The sequence below is a fragment of the Lepeophtheirus salmonis genome, chromosome 1, assembly GCF_016086655.4.
Source record: "Lepeophtheirus salmonis chromosome 1, UVic_Lsal_1.4, whole genome shotgun sequence".
In the NCBI taxonomy this organism is placed as follows: Eukaryota; Metazoa; Arthropoda; class Copepoda; order Siphonostomatoida; family Caligidae; genus Lepeophtheirus; species Lepeophtheirus salmonis.
In genome coordinates, this window is record NC_052131.2 from 35,943,749 (window position 1) to 35,965,882 (window position 22,134).

Here is a 22,134-nt window from a genome sequence, read left to right on the forward strand (position 1 = left end):
TCTATGGCATATTTTTTTTTCTAGTATTTCAGATTGGATTTCTTAATTTCATAATGTTTTGAATCTAAATTATCGTTAAAAATCTTAGTAATTTTTGCTGCGATACTATCGATGGGAATTTATTTTTACAAGGGATGACACTTTCGTTTTGGAGATTAATTTCATCGTCCAATGCAAACTTTTTCTCATCGATGTACACAATGATTTATGTAGCCCTGAGGAACTGTAGTTTTTTAATGGACAATTTTAGAAAGCTTTTTAATTTGATGGTATCACCTGGTATGAAAAGTTAAAAATAAGGAGATAGTCCCGGTGAGGAAGTGCAAACGTCTCTTTGAATGTTGCCAGCAAGGTAGTGGGTAATATAGATGTGTCATTTAGCTTCTGCATTCTGATTGGCTGAGCTGAGTGACGTCAGATATGTTGTATTCACTCAAAAATTAAGATAACAATATTAATAGAACAACTATAAATTGATAATTTATCAAGATGGCGGAGGATATAATTATCCTCAATGTCATGGTCTGATCTAGGGATCTCGACTCTTAAGGAGAGATCCAATGAACAAGTGTTTCAGTCGGTGGATCTAATTTTCTTTAATGCAAAGATCGTTCATTATGAAAGAACCTCTTCTTATCGAGGTTAATTGTGATTAAGTGACTTCTGATCTTGTTAATAGTTATCCTCATACATAAATTCCTTCAGATCTTCCACGGAATCATCTTATACTTCTAGTTATAAGAACTAAGGAGTTCCATAAAACGACAGAATAACTGACTGATATATGCAGTGAGGAGCAGGGAGAGTTCTCATCCTCCACATACAGCTTCTCCTTTGAAATTATTGAAAGGCAACTCTACTTCGTCTCCTACTCCAAGAAAACTATTCCATTAATAAGAGTCCTTCAGTGTTCTGGACGTATAAAATGCAGAATCAATCAGCTCTATCTTATGTATATCAATTCCATTTATAAGTTGGACTTCGTGATATACGGTCAATATGGATAATTATATAAGCTGGTCAACTCAAGCTCACACCTGATTACTACTCAATCACATGGCATTGGAAAACAAGTAGAACATGATTATAGACTGGTTATGATAAAGCGCTTCTCTTTTCTCGTTATTTTGGTCTGCAAAGAATATTTTTTTCTGCTATTACATATAAACAGTTTTTTGGAGCTGTTAAATGATTTTGTGGTTTACAAAATATATAACACACCTTTTAACTTCTGTAGACTTACATTGGAATATCTGAATGTCATTGAAATCCCCAAAGTTATTGAGTCGGGAATCCTTCTCTAAACAACCAAATTGTTTGTTACCATATTGGAATATTACTCTTGCTAAGATCTAGGATCTCAACACACATAAATAAGTTATTAAAAGTTTTCCATACTAGATAATTATAAGTTATTTTACTGAAAATAATAATTAAAGTATAACAATATAATAATACAATTATGATAGTCTTGATTGAAAAAATAATAAAGTGTCAATGATATTCTTCAAAATTTACATACCCTATTTATGAGTTCTCCGTTATTTTTTATTTTATATTTTTGATTAATTCAGGTGTACTCTGGACATGAAAATTGTATTTTGTTATAGTGATTATTGTCAGGCAAGTAGAAATTTCAAAATCCTTCCTATTAATTATTAGCTATAGAACTATTATTGGTCTGTATTACAAACTATTGCAAGCAATATAAAAGTGGGAAATCGTTAGAAAATTTGATTTCCCGAGTATTATTCCAATTTTTACTATAATTGGAATAATCTCTTTCTGGAGAAACAAGTAAAAATTAAAAGGAAAATAGGCTTATTCAATGCATCATCTTCAGTTCTGTTTGCAAGATAAACTTTACATCAAATAAATAACAAATTAAGATCTAGTTGTAAGTTTATTTTTTTCGCATGAGCGTTTCATGTTAAGAAAAAATAATATTCGCTTATTTTTAATATATAAATAATTTCTTTGATATAATGATTGTTTTTATTATAAAACTATACGGTCTTTATTAAGATAATGGTGTATATCCCCTATCTAAAGAAAATTGAAAAATACTCACAAATAATTAAATGCAGTTGTTCAAACTTACAACTACAAGGCAACTAATAGTAATAGTTGTCTACCGTATTATATTCATAAACGTAGATAGATGTTGACCTATTTTTTTCATACCTACAAGGGTATTGTATGAAAATAAAACGTAATTCTCCCTTTATATAGTGCCAGGCACAGTTTGCAAGTAGATTATCTTAGAGTTAGATTACTTGTAATCTTAGAGCAAAATACAAGTACGGGCTAGTGTTTTCCACACATATGTGACGTCATTAGAATAGGATACTAACTTCTGTCAAATTATAAAAGTCGTGAGCAACACAACTTTATTATCCAGCACCTTGGAGCCAGTTTTTTATTTATTTTGTTTTGTTTTCTTGTTTAACACATCGTTACCTTACTATATCACGCAACCTTTCATCCAAAAAGAAACAGAGAAAAAGTCCAAAATCATTTGATAGTCAGCCAAATAAGTCAATCATACCAACTTGGCCTTAGGATAAAAACAGGTTAACTGAAAAAGTCCAATATTTTGACCTGAAGTTATTTTTAGAAAGGCCTACAATTAGGGATCCTGATTTTATGTTCTAGTATGGGAAATGTTGATGCATAATCGTACTATGGGCAAAAATTAAACAGGTTATTTGATGTATGTCCCAATTCTTTAGAATGTAATAGTGTTATCTAATTTTCTAATCAAATGATAAAAAGACATTATTAGGATGACTATTTTTTCTTGTCTTCATTTGAAAAGGAGGAAGTAATACACTAGTAGACAATGAAAAACAAAAACAATGTCGATAATTGGCACAAAAATGAACAATGCTAAACGATCGATATACCGTTATTTGGGTGAAAGTGAGCCTCAACTAAGTGAAAACTCAGTTTTTTATAAAAAACTGACATCACTGTTAGTTAAACCAACAAATTTTGCTGAACCTAACCATAATTTCTAGTGATCATGCTGTACAGACAATGTCAATTCCTACTGGGATATTCCCATTTTACTAGGCATTATTATGATGACAGGTCAACGAACTCTGATCTATTGCTTCTTTCTTCTGGGATAGCTAGAGTAATTGGAGTAACTTTTTCCTTTTTTTAGCATCATAAATAAGATATAAGTTAGTCTTACACTACGGGGATTCCGGAAAGCATTGTTATTTCCCAAACATTAAACTACTAATGAAATACCACTGACTGATAGCAGTAACCAAAGAAACACACCACCGATTAAAAGCCGGAAACGACCAAAGATATATGGCGAGTGGAAGGCTGTTAAGGCGAAGAAAGCAAGGTCGAATGGCGAGGCCTACACATCTCCTTATAACGGCCATTTGATTCCTTCCAGGTAAGTACTAATAATTGTTGTAGGGACTACTGCAAGTATTTTAACATTTTAATTAGCTAATTACTAAGAAAAATTATGATTAGATTAAATCAAGCATATTCAGAGGAGATGTTAATATATTTTATACATAATTTTATTTCGGATGCTCGAATGAACTATATCAATGGATGCAAGGACAATCTATATAATGTTTTATTTCTGCCCACTTTTATCTTTAAATATAAAACATATAACGCAGACACAAAATTAATTTCCTGTTTTTCATGGACTTATCATTATTTTGTTTTTAACAGGACTGTTAAAGCAACGAAGACCAACTATATGAGATATAAGCTGAAGTGTCAAAGGACCTCTTTTGATGCTGACCAGGAAGTAATCATGAAAGATTATTACGCAATAGAGTCCGAAACTGCCAAAAATCAACATCTACTCCCCCCACATTAACCTCTGCCAAGTCTATGACAGCCGATTACAATTCAAAGTCAAGAAGAAATGTGCCTGGAAATATCACCTTTTCAAAGATGCACAAAAGATTCAAGTTTGTCAGGAATTATTTCTCTGTACTTGTGCTTTATCACACTCGAAGCTGGAGACACTGCGAAAAAAACTAAATTTTTATGGTAACCCTACCCTAAAGTTACCCATCAACCATCCACCTCGATCCCCAGTGTTCTACACTGTAGAAGGTACGAGAACATATTGAATCCTTCCCCCCGTATCGAATCCCACTATTGCCGTAGCACAACCTAGCACAAATATTTGGACAGAAGTCTCTCTGTACCGAAAATGTATAGCCTGTATCAGGAGAATACGGCGGCAGAAAAATCTCCCTGCAGTAAAATAGTGGAAGTACAACCAAATATTTACTACTGACTACAACTTCGGGGTTCATAAGCCTAAGAGTGATCTGTGGGATAAGTGTATGGTATTCGATGTCATGGCTGAGACATCAAAAACAGATAGCATTAAATCTGAGCACAAAAAACATGTCAACGGCAAAGATGAGGCAGCTAATCTCAGGAAACTTGACAAAGCTAACAATGACCCGAAAACTCTTGTAATCAGCTTTGATTTTTTTTTCTACCTCCCACACATGTCTCTTCAGCTTTTTATAAGCGAAAACTCAACTGCTACAAACCCAACAGCTATGATAGCAAGAACCAAAGCGGCATTTTCGGCTTTTTGGATGGAAACCACTTCTGTACAACTGGGAATGATCTAGCGAGTGCACTTAATCATCTTCTGAATAACATCTTACCAAAGTATCCCAATGCAGATAACATCATACTTTAGTCTGATTCTTGCGTGGCTCAAAATCGAAACCTAAATTCTGAGCTATGCCCTTCAGTTATTTCTTCATCCGAAAAGTAAGATCAAATCTATTATTCATCGTTACTGTGAGCTTAGACATTCAAACATCCAGGATGTTGATAACTTTCACTCTAATAACGAGTGTGCTCTTCGACACAAAGAGATCCCTTCACCAGTGTCACTTGTCCGCCTTATCAAGTAAATCAAACCTTCGGGTCAGGATATGTACGTGGCAATGCTCAAACCTTTTTTTGGTTTTAAAGCTGAGTGTGCGGCTGCTGGCATGTATGAAAAATTAGGATATACTACAGTTAAGGAGATTATATACAGATCGATAAAAATCATGGTTCCAACACAAGAAGCAGCCAACGTACAAAATGTGTAGCAATATACACTTTATTTGCAATACCAAATTATCCTAATGTATTATAAAAATAATCCTAATAAAAAAAACTGATTTTCTTTGAAAAATTATCTTCATTGATGAAGCTCATTTTTGTCTCAATAGCTTTGTTATTATAGGCAAAATATGCGTTATTGATCAGGCAGCAATCCACAAGTACTTCACAAGACATCATTGCATCCCCAAGAAATAACTGTACTATTTGGACTTCATGTTGGAGGGATCATTGAGCCATATTTTTTCGCTGAGGATGATAATTACTATAAATAGAAATCGCATCGCACCATAACAACTATTTTTTTGTCCCCGATTGCAAGGACTGGACTTGGCAATTATGTGGTTTCAATAAGAAGATGCCATTTCCTACACATCAAACTTTAAAATCAATTTATTGCAAAGCAAATTTTGTGAGTGCGTTATTTTGAGAAATAGACCGGTTGATTGACCGCTTCAATCGTGCAATTTAACGTGTTTAGAATATTTTCTTTGGAGACACGTGGAGACATTGGTCTACACCACGTGGAAAATTGGGTTCAGCGATTGGACTTTTCAAAATGTACCTTTAATGGTCACATTATATAAATTGATCTTCATACATAAATGTATATGTTTATAATTTGTACTGAAAAATAAATTTGGCTACATCTTTAACCGTTAGTGTTTTATTTATAAAAAAAGTTGAAGCGCTCTTATTAAAAAAAAACACCTTTATATATACTCGAAAAACGACGAGGGATCCACAGAAAATTATATCCCTGTCCTTTTTGAAAAAAATGCATAAGTATATATAGTTGATGATAATTAGTTGTAAAAAACCCAAACTAAAATCAATATGGTAACCCTGACAATTAGAAGAATGTTTTGGAGGAGATATGCTACACTCAGCAGTGAAAAGGGACATAGACATTGATTGGTAAGAATTACTCCGATATTGATACCCTATTCTACTTATAACTCCACAACAGATCCTAAAGGGTACTACTGAGGAATTAAATAATAATTAGAAAAGATAAGGAAAAGTAAATCCATTCTTTAGATTATCAATTTAAAAAAACAAAAAACAAAAAAACGGGCCAGCAGCAAAATGCACATGATTTACATCACTAATTGTTAACTTATTACCTCATTTATTTATAAAAAGTATAAATTATGACATAACCTTGAGATATCAAGTCAAACGAGGGAATTCAACTGGTATTTTTTTGTTAGTGAGGAACTGTCCCTATAGTTTTGATCTGTATGTGATTTTTTAGGTCAACGAACACGTATTGCTGCTCGTAAACAAAGATATGTTTGTATTTGCAATCATTAGCAGTCTTTTTTTATATCTTCTTATGTATATTACCAGAACATTCTTTACATCATAAAATGTTATGTAGAATTGAAAGGGAAGAGAAAGAGGAGGAACTCAAAAGTGGTCCTCTTCCGTACCACATCTACCAAGTACATTGTGTATGCATCATTCTCAAGTTTCATTAATCTTTCTTGCCTAACAATGAATCTCCTTAGCAAAAAAATAGAAAGTCAAACATGAATTGTTATTTATGTATTTTTTTCTTAAGTTTTATTATATGTATATATACATATATATATATAAAGAAAAAAAGCATCAATAATGAAAAAAATAACCCCAAAAAATAATAATAATAAACCCAAAAATAACCAAAGAAAAAAACAAAACTTTTTCAATTGTTAGTAATAATAAGAGTTACATAATATAACTAACAAACAATCAAAAAAACCAAAAAAAATAAAATATATATATGTATGAGCGGATATGAATTTTATTTTTTTTTCCTTCTTGTTTTGCTTTTTTTTCATGCTTTAAGTCCTTTTAATATGAAGGCAATTCAAAGAAACCAAAAAAAATAAATTATGGGTATATAATGGTTAAGAGTTTTTCTTGGGCACGGTGAACAAGAAATGATTATTGAGCAAAAAATAAAATTAAAAAATTGTCAAAAAGTAAAAGATTTTCTATAAAATGGACAATTTTATGTATTACATCATTTAGTTATATAATAAAAGAATTATTTTTTAATTATAATAAACTTGGCCTCATTTCAGCAATGATAAAATTTGATTGTCAAAATGTTTCACTCGGGGGGGGGTATATTATGTATTGAAGAGGAGAGGAGTTTAGCCAATACAAACTAGAGGGAACAAACAGAAATAGAGGCCGGATATATGGAGTGAACAACTTCATTAATTATGTGTATATTAATATAGATACACGTCATATGAGCCGACAATATTAATAGTAATATAATTAAAGAGAGATGATAAAAAAAATATTGGCGGAAAAAATGTGCTTTTTTGAAATTTTGTTATATGTCAATTAAAGAAGCTCAATTGATATATTTACATTTTTAATTTTTATATAGTAAGTGTGGCTATAAAAATCACCGTATTTCTATAAAAATAGTAAATTTTTGATTTAAAAAAAAATTAATGACAATTGGACCATATAGTGTCCTCACGGCCAGGACGGTTTCTTGTGTGAGCAGGGTAAACAAATGATAAATGAACGTCCCCATTTATTTAAATTACCTTTTTTTTTTTGAAAATAAATACTATCGAGCGGGCTTTTTGAGCATATTTTTTTACATATTTAAACATATGACGTGGATTTTTTTAATACAAAAGGTCAATCTTTAAAAAAGGTATGTATGGCCTTTTTTAATAAATTGTCTGCATAATTGGTTATATTATTTATTTTTTTACTTGTTTAGAATTACTTTTTTTTAAAATACTTTTTGGGAATAATTTCTTTACGAAAAAATCAATAATGTATCAGCTTTTTTCGAAAGGGTGAATAAAAAAATTCTAAATTGTTTTAACAAACAATTGAAATAACAAAAATATCCAGTGTAGGACTGCCGGTGAAAAGCGGAGCCTCTGTCTTACATATCCCCAAAAACCACCCCTGCTCAAGATCTAATCATTTTTCTTCAAATCATAGTTATTTTTTTGTCCGAATTCCTTTTTATAGACAATTTATTGAAGGGGTAAAATTAATATTTTATCTACTAAAAATAAAATAGAATTATTGTCCGTAAGATAATTTTTCCGCTTTTTTTTCTTCTACTAATTTAAAAATCTATGGTATGATTTTTAATCCTAATATTCAAATTTGTATATTTATTTGAACAAAATTTACTATAATCCTATAGTGCTACGGTGATTTTTTTATGCGCTCACGTTACTGATTATTATCTAGATGATGTATAAAAAAATTAAAAGGGTGCCCCCTAAATCAGTATCCTTTTAAAAAATAAAAATAAATAAAAGAGGCATATTTTTGCTAAACTTATTGATACACAAAATTTCCTCACTTTTTCTCTTAAAAAAAGAACAAAAATTCACCAAATGTATTATGATATCATTTGAAGTTTCTAGTTATTTATAAACCTATTTTTCAATAACAAAAAAATTATTACTTAGTTTAAAACAACTGAAGCTCTCTTAAATTAACTCTAATTTAATTAAATATGTTTGTAATAAAAATTGTAATATATTGAGCAAAAACTATTTTTGGACTTTTCGGGGGCTAAAAATCATCAGGATAATATTCAATTACGTGCAAATTATTTATTCCTATGCATGTATTTGCGGTCTAAAATATTTTTAAGTTACATTTTGTAAAAGGATTTTTGATAAAATACATTTAATTTTTGATACTTTAAAAAAAAAAAAAATCCCTCTTAATTAATTAATCAATTATAATAAAAAGTAAGTCATTAATTAAATAATAATAAATATCATATATATCTATATGTTTATAGACTTCTTGACAGAGTTCTAACAATTAAGGCACTCATTCTGTACAAACTCTGAAACACACACATGAAATGGATAGGTTTTTTAGGGGCTATTTTAGAATTTTTCTTGCTGATGGACCGGGTCTCAAACCGATATATGTATAAAAAAATTTGTTATATATTTTTATTTTTCGTTGGTTTTTTGTTTTGTTATATAAGGATATGAAGATGAGGGTGGGCTAGGGAGGGTTTTAGGATAGGCGGTGTCTAATTGTTCATTTGCCAGAATTTGACTCAGAAAAACGAAATGATACTTTATGTATATTTTATATAATATATTGTATGTATATAAAAAAAGTTTTGCAAAAACCAAAAAAAAAAAAAAAAATGTCGTTTCCATGTCATGAGCAGATTTTGAAAAATATATATTGTTTAACTATGTCATCATTGAACGTGTGTGAATGTATATGTGTTAAAAGTAGTGGTAGGAAATAGATAGATTGAGAGAGCATAAGATCAAAAAACAAGGATAATATCTTAAGATATATTCAATTCAGAATATAACATACAAAACTATTACCTTTCAATGAATTCCTTTCCCTTTTTGTCAATACAAAAAACCAAAAAAAATAGAAAATAAATAATAATGATTTAACTTATGAACGGTGAAAAGCTCATCTTTTGCGCGGGCAATTTAATGTCATAATGGACTTAATCCTGATGATGATATAATGAAGAAAAATAAGAAATATTTGTCTAATGTCTTTGTTTTACTCAGGAATTGTTTGAGGCGGATTTAACTTCAATTAGATGCTTATCACCACCCTGAGATTCCTTTCCAGTATTAGTGGTAGTTGTGGTGTCTTCTTCCTCTTCTGTGTCATCATAATTGTCTTCCGTATGCGTTTGAGGATCCTCTGTTTGAGTCTCTGTGTTTCGTATTTTATGGAACTTCCAAGCCTTTTGAATAAGGGCTGCGCAGTAGTCCTCTCGTTGTTTCCATAGCGAGGATGATATTCTTTGATAGCCAGGACGATCCTTGAAAGTTCCAATTGTCTGAGCATAAGGTAGATATGGTCATTAGAGTATATTTTTATGTTGTTATAGGAAATAAATGTAACTTAACTTACTTTAACATTATTAACCTGTGGTGGCTCCTCGATTGGATTCCCTTTCCGTGCAAAAAAGTCCTGTGTGAGAGCGTCCAAAATGTCGGCACAAAAAACACATTGCTCCTTGGTTGACCCATCGTCATTCGTAAAGCGAACTATGGGAATATCCATGTGAATTATTTTGAATTTGTTGGGTTTAGCTATTTGAAGGGGAGGCTCCAGAACGTCCAGAAATTCGGAGAGAGATTTATAAGGCATATATTGCGTTCCATCAGGGTCAAACTCCTGCCAAATTTCATAAAACAAATCATAGTCTTCATCTGTGATACCCTCCTGTACATCCTCATTGGCCTGAGAGTAATTCTCCAGGATGACAGCAATGTACATGTTGACAATGATAAGGAAGCTCAGAATTAGATAAATGATCATAAAAGCCACGCCTGCCATGTAATTGCCACAATTACCAGCGTCTCCAGTTTCGGAACTTGGTTTATCACACTCTCTATCATCTGTGATTGCGTCTAATGCCTCTGCCCAGCCTGCAGATGTACACATCTACATGTTTGTAAAAATAAATAATTAATTGGATGTACTTGGGACCCTATTATAAGGGTTCTAGGTCATTTTGCCGCATGACCTACACGCTGCTTTATTACTTTATTTTACAAGATCCAAATTTAACTTTAGTCTTTATTATTGTATCAGAGAAGGAAGAAAAGAAGGAATGCTGTTTATATAGGTAAATGAATAAAGAGTCACTCATCAAGGATCATGACTCCATTTCAAAAGGAGTCATGTATTCGGTGCACCTCAATGAATCATAGTTATGATTTTAAAAGTAATGTTTCAGTAGTAAAGACTAAAGCTAAGCGGTGAATAAGTATTGTGGTAAAATCTTCAAGAGACCAGAATGTATGCGGCAAATTTTCCGGTCAAGTAATGTTACGTGACTGTTTTTTTATCTTCCTTTCTGTGACTATTTAAGGTTTTTTTTTCTACTTTTTCTACTTTTTAAGTCTGAAGTTATTAAAATAACTTTTTTACTAAGTATCCTTATGTCGTAAAATAAATATATCAATCCAAAATAATATATTAGCCAACTAAAAACATTCATTACACTATTATTTTAATTCAATGCCTCCTTTAATTGCATAAGTATTCTACTAATTCAAGAAATAGCCCTTAGTTGGTCAAAAAAAAAAAGAAAGGGAAAAAAAGAGTGGGCATCACTTGTATAAGTATATACCTGACTTACTTGAAATAACAAGGTAAAAGTCTTTCCAAAAGTTCTAAAATTGTGTACATCATCAAATCCCGAGCGAATTTTGACATTTTTAAATAGAGACATTCCAAAAACTGCAAATATAAACATAACTAAGAAGAGTAGAAGACAGATATTGACAAGAGCAGGAAAAGCCATGACGAGGGAAAACAAAAGAGTCCGTATTCCCTTGGCTCCCTTGATAAGACGGAGAACTCTTCCGACTTTGGCTACACGAACAACTCGAAGTAATGTTGGTGATACAAAGTATTTCTCTATAAGGTCACTTAAAAAAAGTCCAGCAAGGGAAAGCATAACAACCACGAAATCAAAGAGATTCCAAGGCTCTGCAAAGTAATGATGTCTCAGAGCAAACATTTTCAACAACATCTCTGCTGTAAAAATCACTATAAACGATAGATTTAAATTGTCCAAAGCAAAAGTCCAGCCTGCACTTTGATTATAGTGATCACACATCATTGTTAACTACGGAGAGAGAGGGAAATAATAAAGTAGACGAAGTGATAGTGAATTTGATTAACTGTATGAAGGAATAGGTAGAGAGCGCATTCTTTTCCCCCTTCCTTTATTTTCACCAATTAAAGGTTTAAAAAAAAATTTAGTTATTCAATTATGAAATAAAAGAGTAAATTGAATTAAAGCAATCGTATAATGAATTTCTGAAAGAATATAAATAACTTTTTGCAATAATTATTATAAAAAGATTCTACAAAATTACCCTCTATTGAAGAAAAAAAAAAAAAAAAAAGGTTGGAGACCAAAGAGTGCGCGTTCTATGAATATAGAATATTCCTTGATTTAATATATAAGGTATTTGTAAGATATTTTACCATGTTTAAACCAATGAATGCCATGATGATCATATCAAACTTTTTATTGGTTATGATGGAGAAAACGATGGCCTGAGGCTTCCAATTGGGCCTTGGTAAAGCCTTGAGCGGTTTCTTTGTGGATGCTTTTTTTCATGGCAGCAATATATTTCTTTTGATCTTCTGTCATGAATGCATCAAGAGAGCTCCCACCCTTGTTTTTTTGCTCATTGAACTTGTCGATGATGACACCAACAAGGAGATTTAATGTGAAAAAACTACCAAAAACAATAAAAAATACAAAAAAAAAGTACATGTTTATATTTATTTCTCGATGAGGCTGATTGTTTTTCTCGACAGAGTCGATAGCATCGTCCATTATGGTCATCCAGCCCTTGAACGTTGCAACTTGAAACAAGGCTAAATAAGCAATAAAAACATTGTCAAAATTAACTCTTGCATTTGTCCAAACAGCTCCAGTTTCGTTCAAACACACTGTTTTGTTTGGAATGATTTCGTGACTAAACTTTTCTCCCGTTTCCTCGTCCAAGCATTTGTAGAATTTACCCATAAAAGTATTTATACCAATAATTGCAAAAATAAGCCAAAAGATTAAACAAACTAATAACACATTAAAGATGGATGGAAGTGCTCCGACCAAAGCATTCACAACAACTTTCATCCCTTCCATCTTAGCCATGGCCCTAAGGGGTCTAAGAGCTCGAAGGGTTCGCATTGTTTTGAATATAGGAATGTTGCCAAGTCCAACAAGACTTGCTCCAAAATTAATGAGAGACACTGCGACGATGACAAAGTCCAACCAACACCAAGCGTTACCAAAATACATGACACAGCCCATGGCAAAAAGTTTTAAAAGAGTTTCTAAGAAAAACACGACCGTTAAAATACGATCCAAGTAATATAGCATGTCTACTAGGAGAGGTCGAGTATCGAACCATATATCCTCTAAGGTCATGACAAAACTACTCAGTAGAATGAGAGTAAGGACGACCCCTTCAAAGTACTTGTTTTCAATAAGTCTGAAAAACCAATAGATATTAGATATAGCATAATTGAAATCGGATGAAGGCAGTACCTAGAAACTTGCAGCCTATGCCTGTACCATAATTGCCAAAAGGGGGAATCCGGATCTCCAATGCAACAAGGACAGACTCTATAACAAATAGCAGGACAACATTCCTCTACGACGACGTCATCCACTGGATCATAAACGGGTTCTTCCATACTTTTTCCATTCGGAACAAGAACGGGATCTTCCGTGTAGCTATTGTTATTCATAGCTACGTCCTCCATCTTCCCCCCATTCTCCACGACTGCTTCTTCACCCTCTCCAATCCACTCCTTGCTCAGCCCTTCACCCGTGATTGAAATATCCATACCACGCCCAATGCTCATGTCCGAATAACCAAGTTTATCATCTTCAGGGAAATCTTGAAGGGCCTTTGAACCATGTGAGCAAAGACTGGCTGTATCCTCTCGTTTATTGTTGTTGAGATGTCCATTAACACCTTGGATCGTTATATCCATTCCTTCACCAATAGAACTATCCGGAAAGTTTGGATCAGAGGACTCATTCCCTAGGGGAATACCAATATGATTTATCTCAACTTTGAGACCTCTATTTTTCAAATCTCCGTTTTCACCCTGAAATATGAGAGGAAAAAATAAAGTATATGAAGGTATAGGAGGGGGGTTAAGACCTCATTAAAAGCGAGAGCAGAATACGTTATTAAGGGACCCATCTATGTATGTAATTCTTATATTCTGTGTACATATAAGAAAATTGTACATATATAAAGAATGAGGGAAGGGGGAAAATAGACCCTACATATTTCTTCACTTCCCCATGAATAAAAAAATACATGTATGCAATATACATTATACTCTACAGACTATGGCCAATACATAGTAATTCTACAGTAATTCCTTTTCTTTAGCATAATATAGATGTCTATTTCATAAGAAAAACCAACCCAAAAATAAACCAATCCTTTTTACCTGGAAATCCTTTTCTTCTGTAACCTCCAACGCAATGTCCGTATCTCCTGGACGAGAGCTTCCACTCCCTCTGAGCAATCGGACTATACCATTTTTAAAAAAACGAACAGTACCAACAATCCCTTTAACGACCCATCTACGAAAGTTACCGAATCGTTGAAAAGCAATCACCATTTTATCCGGCTCTGACTCCTCATCTTGTTCGCCACCTAAAGCAAAGAGTTAATCACATTGAAGGTTTCTTTATGACTCAAACCATATAACACTAGAAACCTGTAAGCCATGGTGTATGTGTGCCCGTTACAAAATGAGTAGAAGAACTGATAATTGCTATAATGTCATAACATAATTTCAAAAGGTTATTTGTTAACAACCATTTGTCACATTTTTATGGGGAAAAAAGTATTAATTAGATTTAGATAGCCAAATCTATACCTATATCTTAAAAATAGGCTTGATATTTATATTAAATAATTTCAAAAAACTATTAATAGCTCAGTTTTTCTACCACATATGAAAGTGGGACGCTTGAGCCTTAGCTTATAGGTTTCTAGTATTATATGCTAGATGATTTTAACACTTACCTCCCATGTCTGAAAAACTGGATAGGAGAAGAGCAAGAAAAAGATTAAGAATGACAAGATTCCCGATAAGGACGGTAGCAAGGAAGTAGGGAATACAAGCAACTCCGGCCACATAAATACAATCCCACATAGACTCGATCCATTCTCCACACAACACCCGAAAAACAATCATAAACGAATGGAGAAAGTCCGTAAAGTTCCAACGAGGCATATCACAGTCCCACTTCTCACAGACTCCATCATAGTAGTCCTTCCCAAAGAGTTGCATCCCCATAACAGCAAAGATAAAAATGATAATACAGAGAACAAAAGTCAAATTGGACAAGGCTCCAAATGTATTGGCCATGATTGTCAAAATATCATTGAGAGACTTCCAGGATTTGGCTAATTTAAAAACACGAAGTAGACGGAAAGAACGAAGCATGGACAGACCTGACACACCCTCTGCCAGGAGCTCAACAAGTGAAAGAACCACAATAAGGAAATCAAAGCAGTTCCAACCTTCCTGTAATATGTATACAAAAACCGCATGATTAATAGCCATGGTCATGGCCAATATACTTGTATATAGTATTACTTTACTAATATTGCGAACATCATCCTTGTAATGAATAAAAGGAAAATGGTGGGGTGATTGAAGCAAGGGTGTGGACGAACATGTTTGGTGCAATATATATAAGTAATATAGAAGTATGGTAATAAGTATTGCTCCGCAACGAAAGGGGGGGGAAAAGTAATAATAATAATAATAATAAAAAAAAAAGAGCTCCTCAACTTTTCAGCAGAATGCTTTCTTGTTTTCTATTATATATCGAACAATTTACATAAATATTTCTACTACAGACGGCACAAAACAGAGTTCCCCCTCTGGAGAATTGTTTCCCTTACAAAAACCCCCAAAATAACAGTCATTTTGCTTAATTTGTCCATATAATCTATTATTCACTTCATGAAAATATTCGCAACCCATACTTACGGAAAAGAAATAGCGCGGACTCATAGCCACTAACTTAATAAAGGATTCTACAGCAAAAATGGTTGTAAAAAAATAATTCCCCTGCGTGAGCACACTTGACAAAAAGGGTGACCTAAAAAGATAAAAAACAATATATTGAGTCTTTCCATAGAACTCCCTTATCACTTTCTCTCTATCTCTACTCACATTCCCCCATTGGCATCATACTCAATATCATAACGATCTAGTGCCATAAAGATAACATTCACAGCGATACAGATCGTAATAAAGAGCTCTGTGAAGGGATCAAAGACGATGAATGCAAGAATCTGCGATGTTTTGATCCAAAGCCAACAACAATCCCATATACACATGATATTCACTACTTTTTTGAAGTATTCGCAAAAAATGTCCTTGAACTTGAGGCCCTCGTCATCATCTGCGTCACCATCGTCAATATAACGGCTCATATGTGTTGCCTTGCTCATGGAGCGATCCGAGACTTGATCAATGATGTTGCTAAGTACTCGGACATCCTGAATATTTTGTGTAGAACCATAGTAATTATTAGTTTTTTATATTTGTATTTTTTGGGGGGAAAGGAAGGGGAGAAAGAAGAAGAAGTTTGAAAGGGGAAAAGAAGAAGAGAAATCATAAATATTCATAAATGGTCGTTGTTCTTGAGTGAGCATAATCATTGTAGTAGTAGGAATACATATGGCTATTTGAGAGAGAAGTAAATACACATACAAATTATGTATTTACATACATACTTAACAACCAGGCTGCTGTGGTTGTTAAGTATGTAATTACACAATTGCCTCAAGACAAGGACTCAAATAAAGGATATTCCTTTTCTCCTTATGTACATTTCTAAATAAACACACTCAAAATAGTGTAGGGCTTTTACATGTACATTGTACTTATTAGTAGGTAAATTGTCCCTTGTATGAATTATTCTAGATAAAAAACCCTATAAGAAGGGGCTTACCTGAATGTCAATTGAGTCCTTCCGCTCATGATTGTTATTAATGAAATGACTACTACGATTCAAGTCGTACTGATTTGTAATGGGATCATGAAGGACCTTGGATGAGTTATTACTAGAAGGAGGTCCTCCATTGTTTTTATCTCCAAAAAGGGAGGCCATTCGTATGCGTAGAGTCCCTTCCTTTGTGTGATTGCTACCATTGTTATTATTGTTATACCGGGACAAATCCGTGTGAGAGTTGTAAGAGTCTATTTTCCCTGTATGAGAGTTGTATGAATATTTCCTGGAATTGATGTTGTTGATTCGATTGGGAGCGTCTACGACGATACCTCCGTTGAGCTCAGACTTGGGTGTCACAGCTGTAGAGTCGTCTGCGTAGGGAAGGTGCTCTTGAGCATCTACAAAAGTGAAAAGTACGAGAGGCTTTTTTGAAGCTGAGTTTCCGTATTTTTCTTGGAGTCGGAGATGGGAGCTAAACGAATTACTTTTGGAGGTTCGTCTCACAAAAGGTGAGGCAGGGAGGGAGTTGAGTTTGGAATTGTTGAGTGTTTGGCGAATACGGTGTAGTTGATTGTGGGGTTCATCCAGTGAATCCTCGGATCTATAGACACTAAGAGAAGCAGAACGAAGACTCATTCTCTCTTCTGGGGGCTGTTGCGTATCCACTCGATCAATAGATGTTGACACGAGAGACTCTCTAGCAGGTGATTCAGGGAAGGGATCGACTGCTCCACCACCACCTCCTCCAGGGTCATCTATATCTCCAAAAATTCCTTCCATTGCTTCAGCGGCTTCAGCAGCTGCGGCTTCTGCCTCTGCTAAAGCTGCCTCCTCCGCTTCCTTAATAGCCTCTAATTCCTCTAATTCTCTTTGAGCTTCTTCTTCAGCAAGTCTCTGGAGCTCATCGTAAGACATGGCGACAATAGCAAGGATCAGATTTATTAGATAAAATGAGCCCAAGAAAATGTTACACATGAAGAAAATAATGTGCCATGGTCCAGCTGTTCGAAGTGTGATTTGATAGAGATTTTCCCAGAAATCCTGTGTCATGAGTCGAAAGGCACAGAGATATGCAGATCCAAAATTGTCGAAGCTGGTATACCCGTAATTAGGGTTGGGTCCGAAGCCCTCCATGCAGGTTGTTCCATCAGGACACTTCCCAGCCCCGGATGCATTCCCACACATTATATAATTATCATTACTAAGGTACCAAGAGGATTTGTTACTATACCAGGCATGGAAGGACTCAGCCGTCATGTTACCCCAGTATTCAAATTCCTCTGAGCCTGGACTGGGATAAGTGTAAACACATTTTTGCGAAAGAACGCCCATATAAATTTGTAGTCCCAGCAGTGCAAAAACAGAGAGGGCAAACATAGTAAGAATTATCACATCACGGAGATTTTTGACGGAATAAATGATGGCGCTCACAATGGTTTTGAGTCCAGGGATCACTGCGACGGACTTGAGAGCTCGAAACACTCGGAACGTTCTTAGGGCGGAAAAGGAACCTAAGTCAACGGCTATCGTGACATACGACATCCCTATGACTGAAAAGTCCAGCCAATTCCAGGCATCGCGAAGATACGTGAAGTCATTCATAAAGAATCCTCGAGCAATTAGCTTAACCGCGGATTCGTAAGTATAGATGGCAGTAAATATCACTTCAGTACTAGAGGTATACCTAAATTATAGAAAAAAAAGAATTTCATTCATTTCGTAATCTCATCTATGGTATGTATATAATTTATACCAATCGAAGTGTGCACCCCTTGATCCCCATTTGAAGCAAGTGTGTACAGGTAAAAAAATATTAATATTCTTACGAAAGTAACAATATTAATATCCTCATATCATGTTGTCGCATAATTTTCCCCAGTGAAAATGTGACCGAGGGTGCTCGACATAGATAGAGCGCACGCTTTTATTCCACGAGTCATCGATACAAAAAAAAAAAAGGAAAAAAAACAACAACAACCAAAACGTTGCCCTTCTTTTTTCCAGGGCCCTTTTCTGTATTTATGTTGTTACTTAAAAAAAATGTAAGGGAAAAATTGTGAATAAATAAAAATTCGTGCCTTTCGCGTGCGCTCCCTTCGTCTTGCTACTAGTGTAGACATTAAAAACAAAGTGAAAACTAATAATAATAATAAATGTATTACTCGGTGTCCGGTTTGATCATGACGTAGCAATTAACAAGGATTGTAGCCATGATGACGAGGTTAAAGAGAGTATGGGTGAGAATGTGGATAGCGATTCTACGAATCGGGTGATAAGGCGATAATAAAAACATGGCGTTTTCGGCTGAGAATCGAAATATCGTTCCTCCTTTAGAAATAACAATGAATGATTTTTTGTCCCGAAAATAGGGGTCAATGTCGCAGATGGGGGTGCTTGCAAACTCCAGAGGGAATTCTCCATAGCGTCTGGGAAGATCATTTCCTATAAAGATAAGATTGAATACCCGTGATGACCTTGTTTTTTGTAATACAAACCCTGTTCCAATTTGGGGTTTTGTTCAATTTCGTCCTCCGACTCAGACTCCGAGTCCTGTTCGTACAATTTTCGCGCTCGAGCTGAATCTCCAAACTCCTGTTTGTAAATATGATTAATATTAACTATCACACATACTTGGTTCGAGTACACCTACCGCAATGTTTTTAGCCCGCCTTTCAGCCTTTTTCTTGGCCGCCAGCTTCTTTTCCATGATACGGTTGTGGATGATGGCCAGCTCTTCACGCGTGAAGGGCCTAAAGGTGGGCAAGCTATTCTCAGAGTCAGCTTCGGCCATGATGTTGAGGAATTTCCGAGGTGCTTGTCTGTGGTGATGATGATGACGATAGCTTGAGCAGCAGCGGCAGCAGGGTCGTGATCCTTCTCTCCCTGATTACCACCTCTCATGCAGAGTCCTTGAAAATAATTCTTTATTCTCATGCCAAATCATATCTTTTGAGCAAGAAAGAAAAATAGAGAAAAATACTCAATTAAGGATATGTAGATTTATGTAGTTTTTTTTTTGTTTTTTTTTTTACTAAATAGAAAGAGGGATTGAAGTCTTACACCAGTATCCTTCTTTTATTATTTTTTTTTTGTATATGTGTTTTAGAAATCAATAAATAAATGATCCATGAATATTAAGAAGTAGTTGGGAATGGGGAAGAGGGGGGTGCGAATGTACAGGAAAAAGATTTGTACATAAGTTGTAGTTGAAAAGCAGTAAAGGAACAACATAGTTGTCCTCAAATTATTAAGTCTTCTTTATAAGGGCATATCAATCTATCAATAAGAGTAAAACGAACCAGGAGCATTGTGTAAAAGAAGTAATACAAAAAAAGAAAACACTTGTTGAGCTTAGTTGGTCCACCAACTACACTACTAAAATAATAACAAACACTTCCTTTCTCGCCCCTTTTCTTCTTCTTGTTCAGGTAGTTGAGGGGGGAGAGAAGGAAGAGTAGAGGGGTCTCAAGGGGGTGACGGATACAATAAGAAAAAAAATACGGACTGGTCATTAGAAAGGTTCCGTTGGTGAGACTACGACAAACAAACAAACACAAAAAGAAAAATGAATACATTGTGTGTCATATGTTTACTGCAGTACGACCTTTCTTTTTCTCTCTCGATTAATACTTGACAAGCGAGGGTAACCCTTGACATATTGTAGGGGTATATGAAGGATTTACCAACCTCCTAGTTCATTATATTATGTTTGCTACTTACAAATATGCAAAGAGGATCAGGAATAGTAAAGAAACAGGGATCATTTCCATCAAAATAACTCTTATCCCAATCATAAAGGGTATTCAATGGGTTATCTGAGCTCTAGGAAAATAGACTTGAGAAGAGTATCTCAAGGGATCATCTACGCCTTTCTGTTTGAGAAAATACCCTTGTGTGATGTTCAATCGGTTATGGAAAACACCAGTGTGTGTAGCTGGATCCGTGTTCCGAGACTCACGGTTTGGGAAAACACAATTGTGTGCAGCTTAACGGGTTATCCGAACCATAGAGTCAAGGAAAAGACACTTATAATTCAGCGTGCATATTGCTCAAAGGACATAATTAACGATATGTGATTGACTCTTAGGCTCTCAATAATGCGCTACACATGTACTTGGCAGAGGCAATATAAATTTATTGAAAATTGAAGGTCGTCAATGGCGCATGTTTTTTGTTTTGTTTATTAGCAATAGAGTCTACATATAAGGAGTTTGCTGTGTGGTTGCGGTACACTATTTGGAACTCTGCATATGATATTTGAACCCCTCCCTCTGGAATAAACATAAATCAATGTACACCCCACCTTATCCCCACCCAAGAGTCAGAATCCGAAAAAATCCACCCAAAAAAATGCTTTCTCTTTTTTTCTTGGGTGGGTCCCCCCTCTTTTTATTATTATCGTACTTATTATTATTTTTTCCTTCAATCTCCTCACTCCTTCTCCATTAGACGTCTTACCTCAAAAAATTGGATGAATATTCCTTGTCTCGTATTTTTCTTTTTTAGCATCATCGGCTTTATTATGGGGTGAAGGGGGTTGATTTGTAGCTGATTATATGTATTTGGGACAAAGACTAACTAAGGACGGGTAGAAGGATATTGATACATATATTCTATATAAAGAGCTGACCATTCACCACATCATTCTACTGTCAAATGAGTAAAAAAAAACTTCACTATTTTTTTTCTTAATTATTATTTCATGAATAAATTTTGGAACCACAAATATCACATTTTGCATTTCGCGTAGGTTTTTCTTTTTTTAAATCACAAGAAAATCAATCGCTGTAGTTGGTATTTCGTATGATGATTCACTTAATTTAAGGTTTCTCTGGCCCGTTGAAGAAGAACATTACGCCCCTGGATGGCGATTATAGATGGGTAGATGGATGTGATATTAATTGTAATTATATTAAACACGAAGGAAAATGAACAACCATTAAAATATACAAATATTTCGAAAAAATATCGAAATCACAACACTTTTTATCTAGCTATGGACCATAATACTTTGTATGTTGTGATTTTTATTTAAAAATGAATTCTGGTAAAAAAGAAAAGTCTATGGTGAACGTTTTTTTCCCCTTTTTGCTTTTCTTTTCCTCTTTTCTTCTTCTCAGAGTAAGAAGAGGCATGGACGTCAACTGCTAACTGCTTGAAGAAGAGCGCACGACGTTCCCTTTTTTATTATTATTATAGAAATGTCTCTTTTTATTATTATTATTCCTTCTTTTTTCCTCTTTTCCCCCCTTCATGGACCGTACGCCTTTTTTTAGGAGCCCCAGCGAAATCCTTTAGTGCCCGGAGGAAACCCGGCTTTAGCTTTTCTATCTATCTGCGGGCGTGTTATATACTATTTATATATATAACCTCGTAATAGCGTAAAAAATCGGAAAGGGGGGGAACTCCTGGGCCTTTTACATATTTGGTTCTTCTTACTTAGAGGAGGAGCGGGCGTTCCCCCCTCTCCATAGCGCTATAGGTTTACATAC

At 34.4% G+C, this 22,134-nt stretch overlaps 1 protein-coding gene across 1 annotated transcript; it reads right to left on the reverse strand.

Annotated features, from left to right (window-relative positions):
• Positions 1–9,420: 9,420 nt before the first annotated feature.
• On the reverse strand, positions 9,421–21,809 carry LOC121126056 (sodium channel protein para). The gene is given in 15 exon segments (XM_040721346.2): positions 9,421–9,946; positions 10,021–10,557; positions 11,258–11,749; positions 12,115–12,246; positions 12,248–13,133; positions 13,190–13,758; positions 14,113–14,321; positions 14,697–15,201; positions 15,673–15,784; positions 15,859–16,187; positions 16,643–18,326; positions 18,805–19,084; positions 19,138–19,234; positions 19,293–19,588; positions 21,101–21,809. Coding segments are annotated over 14 exon segments (6,255 nt in total). The 5' UTR covers positions 19,434–19,588; positions 21,101–21,809; the 3' UTR covers positions 9,421–9,664.
• Between the last annotated feature and the right edge of the window lie 325 nt (positions 21,810–22,134).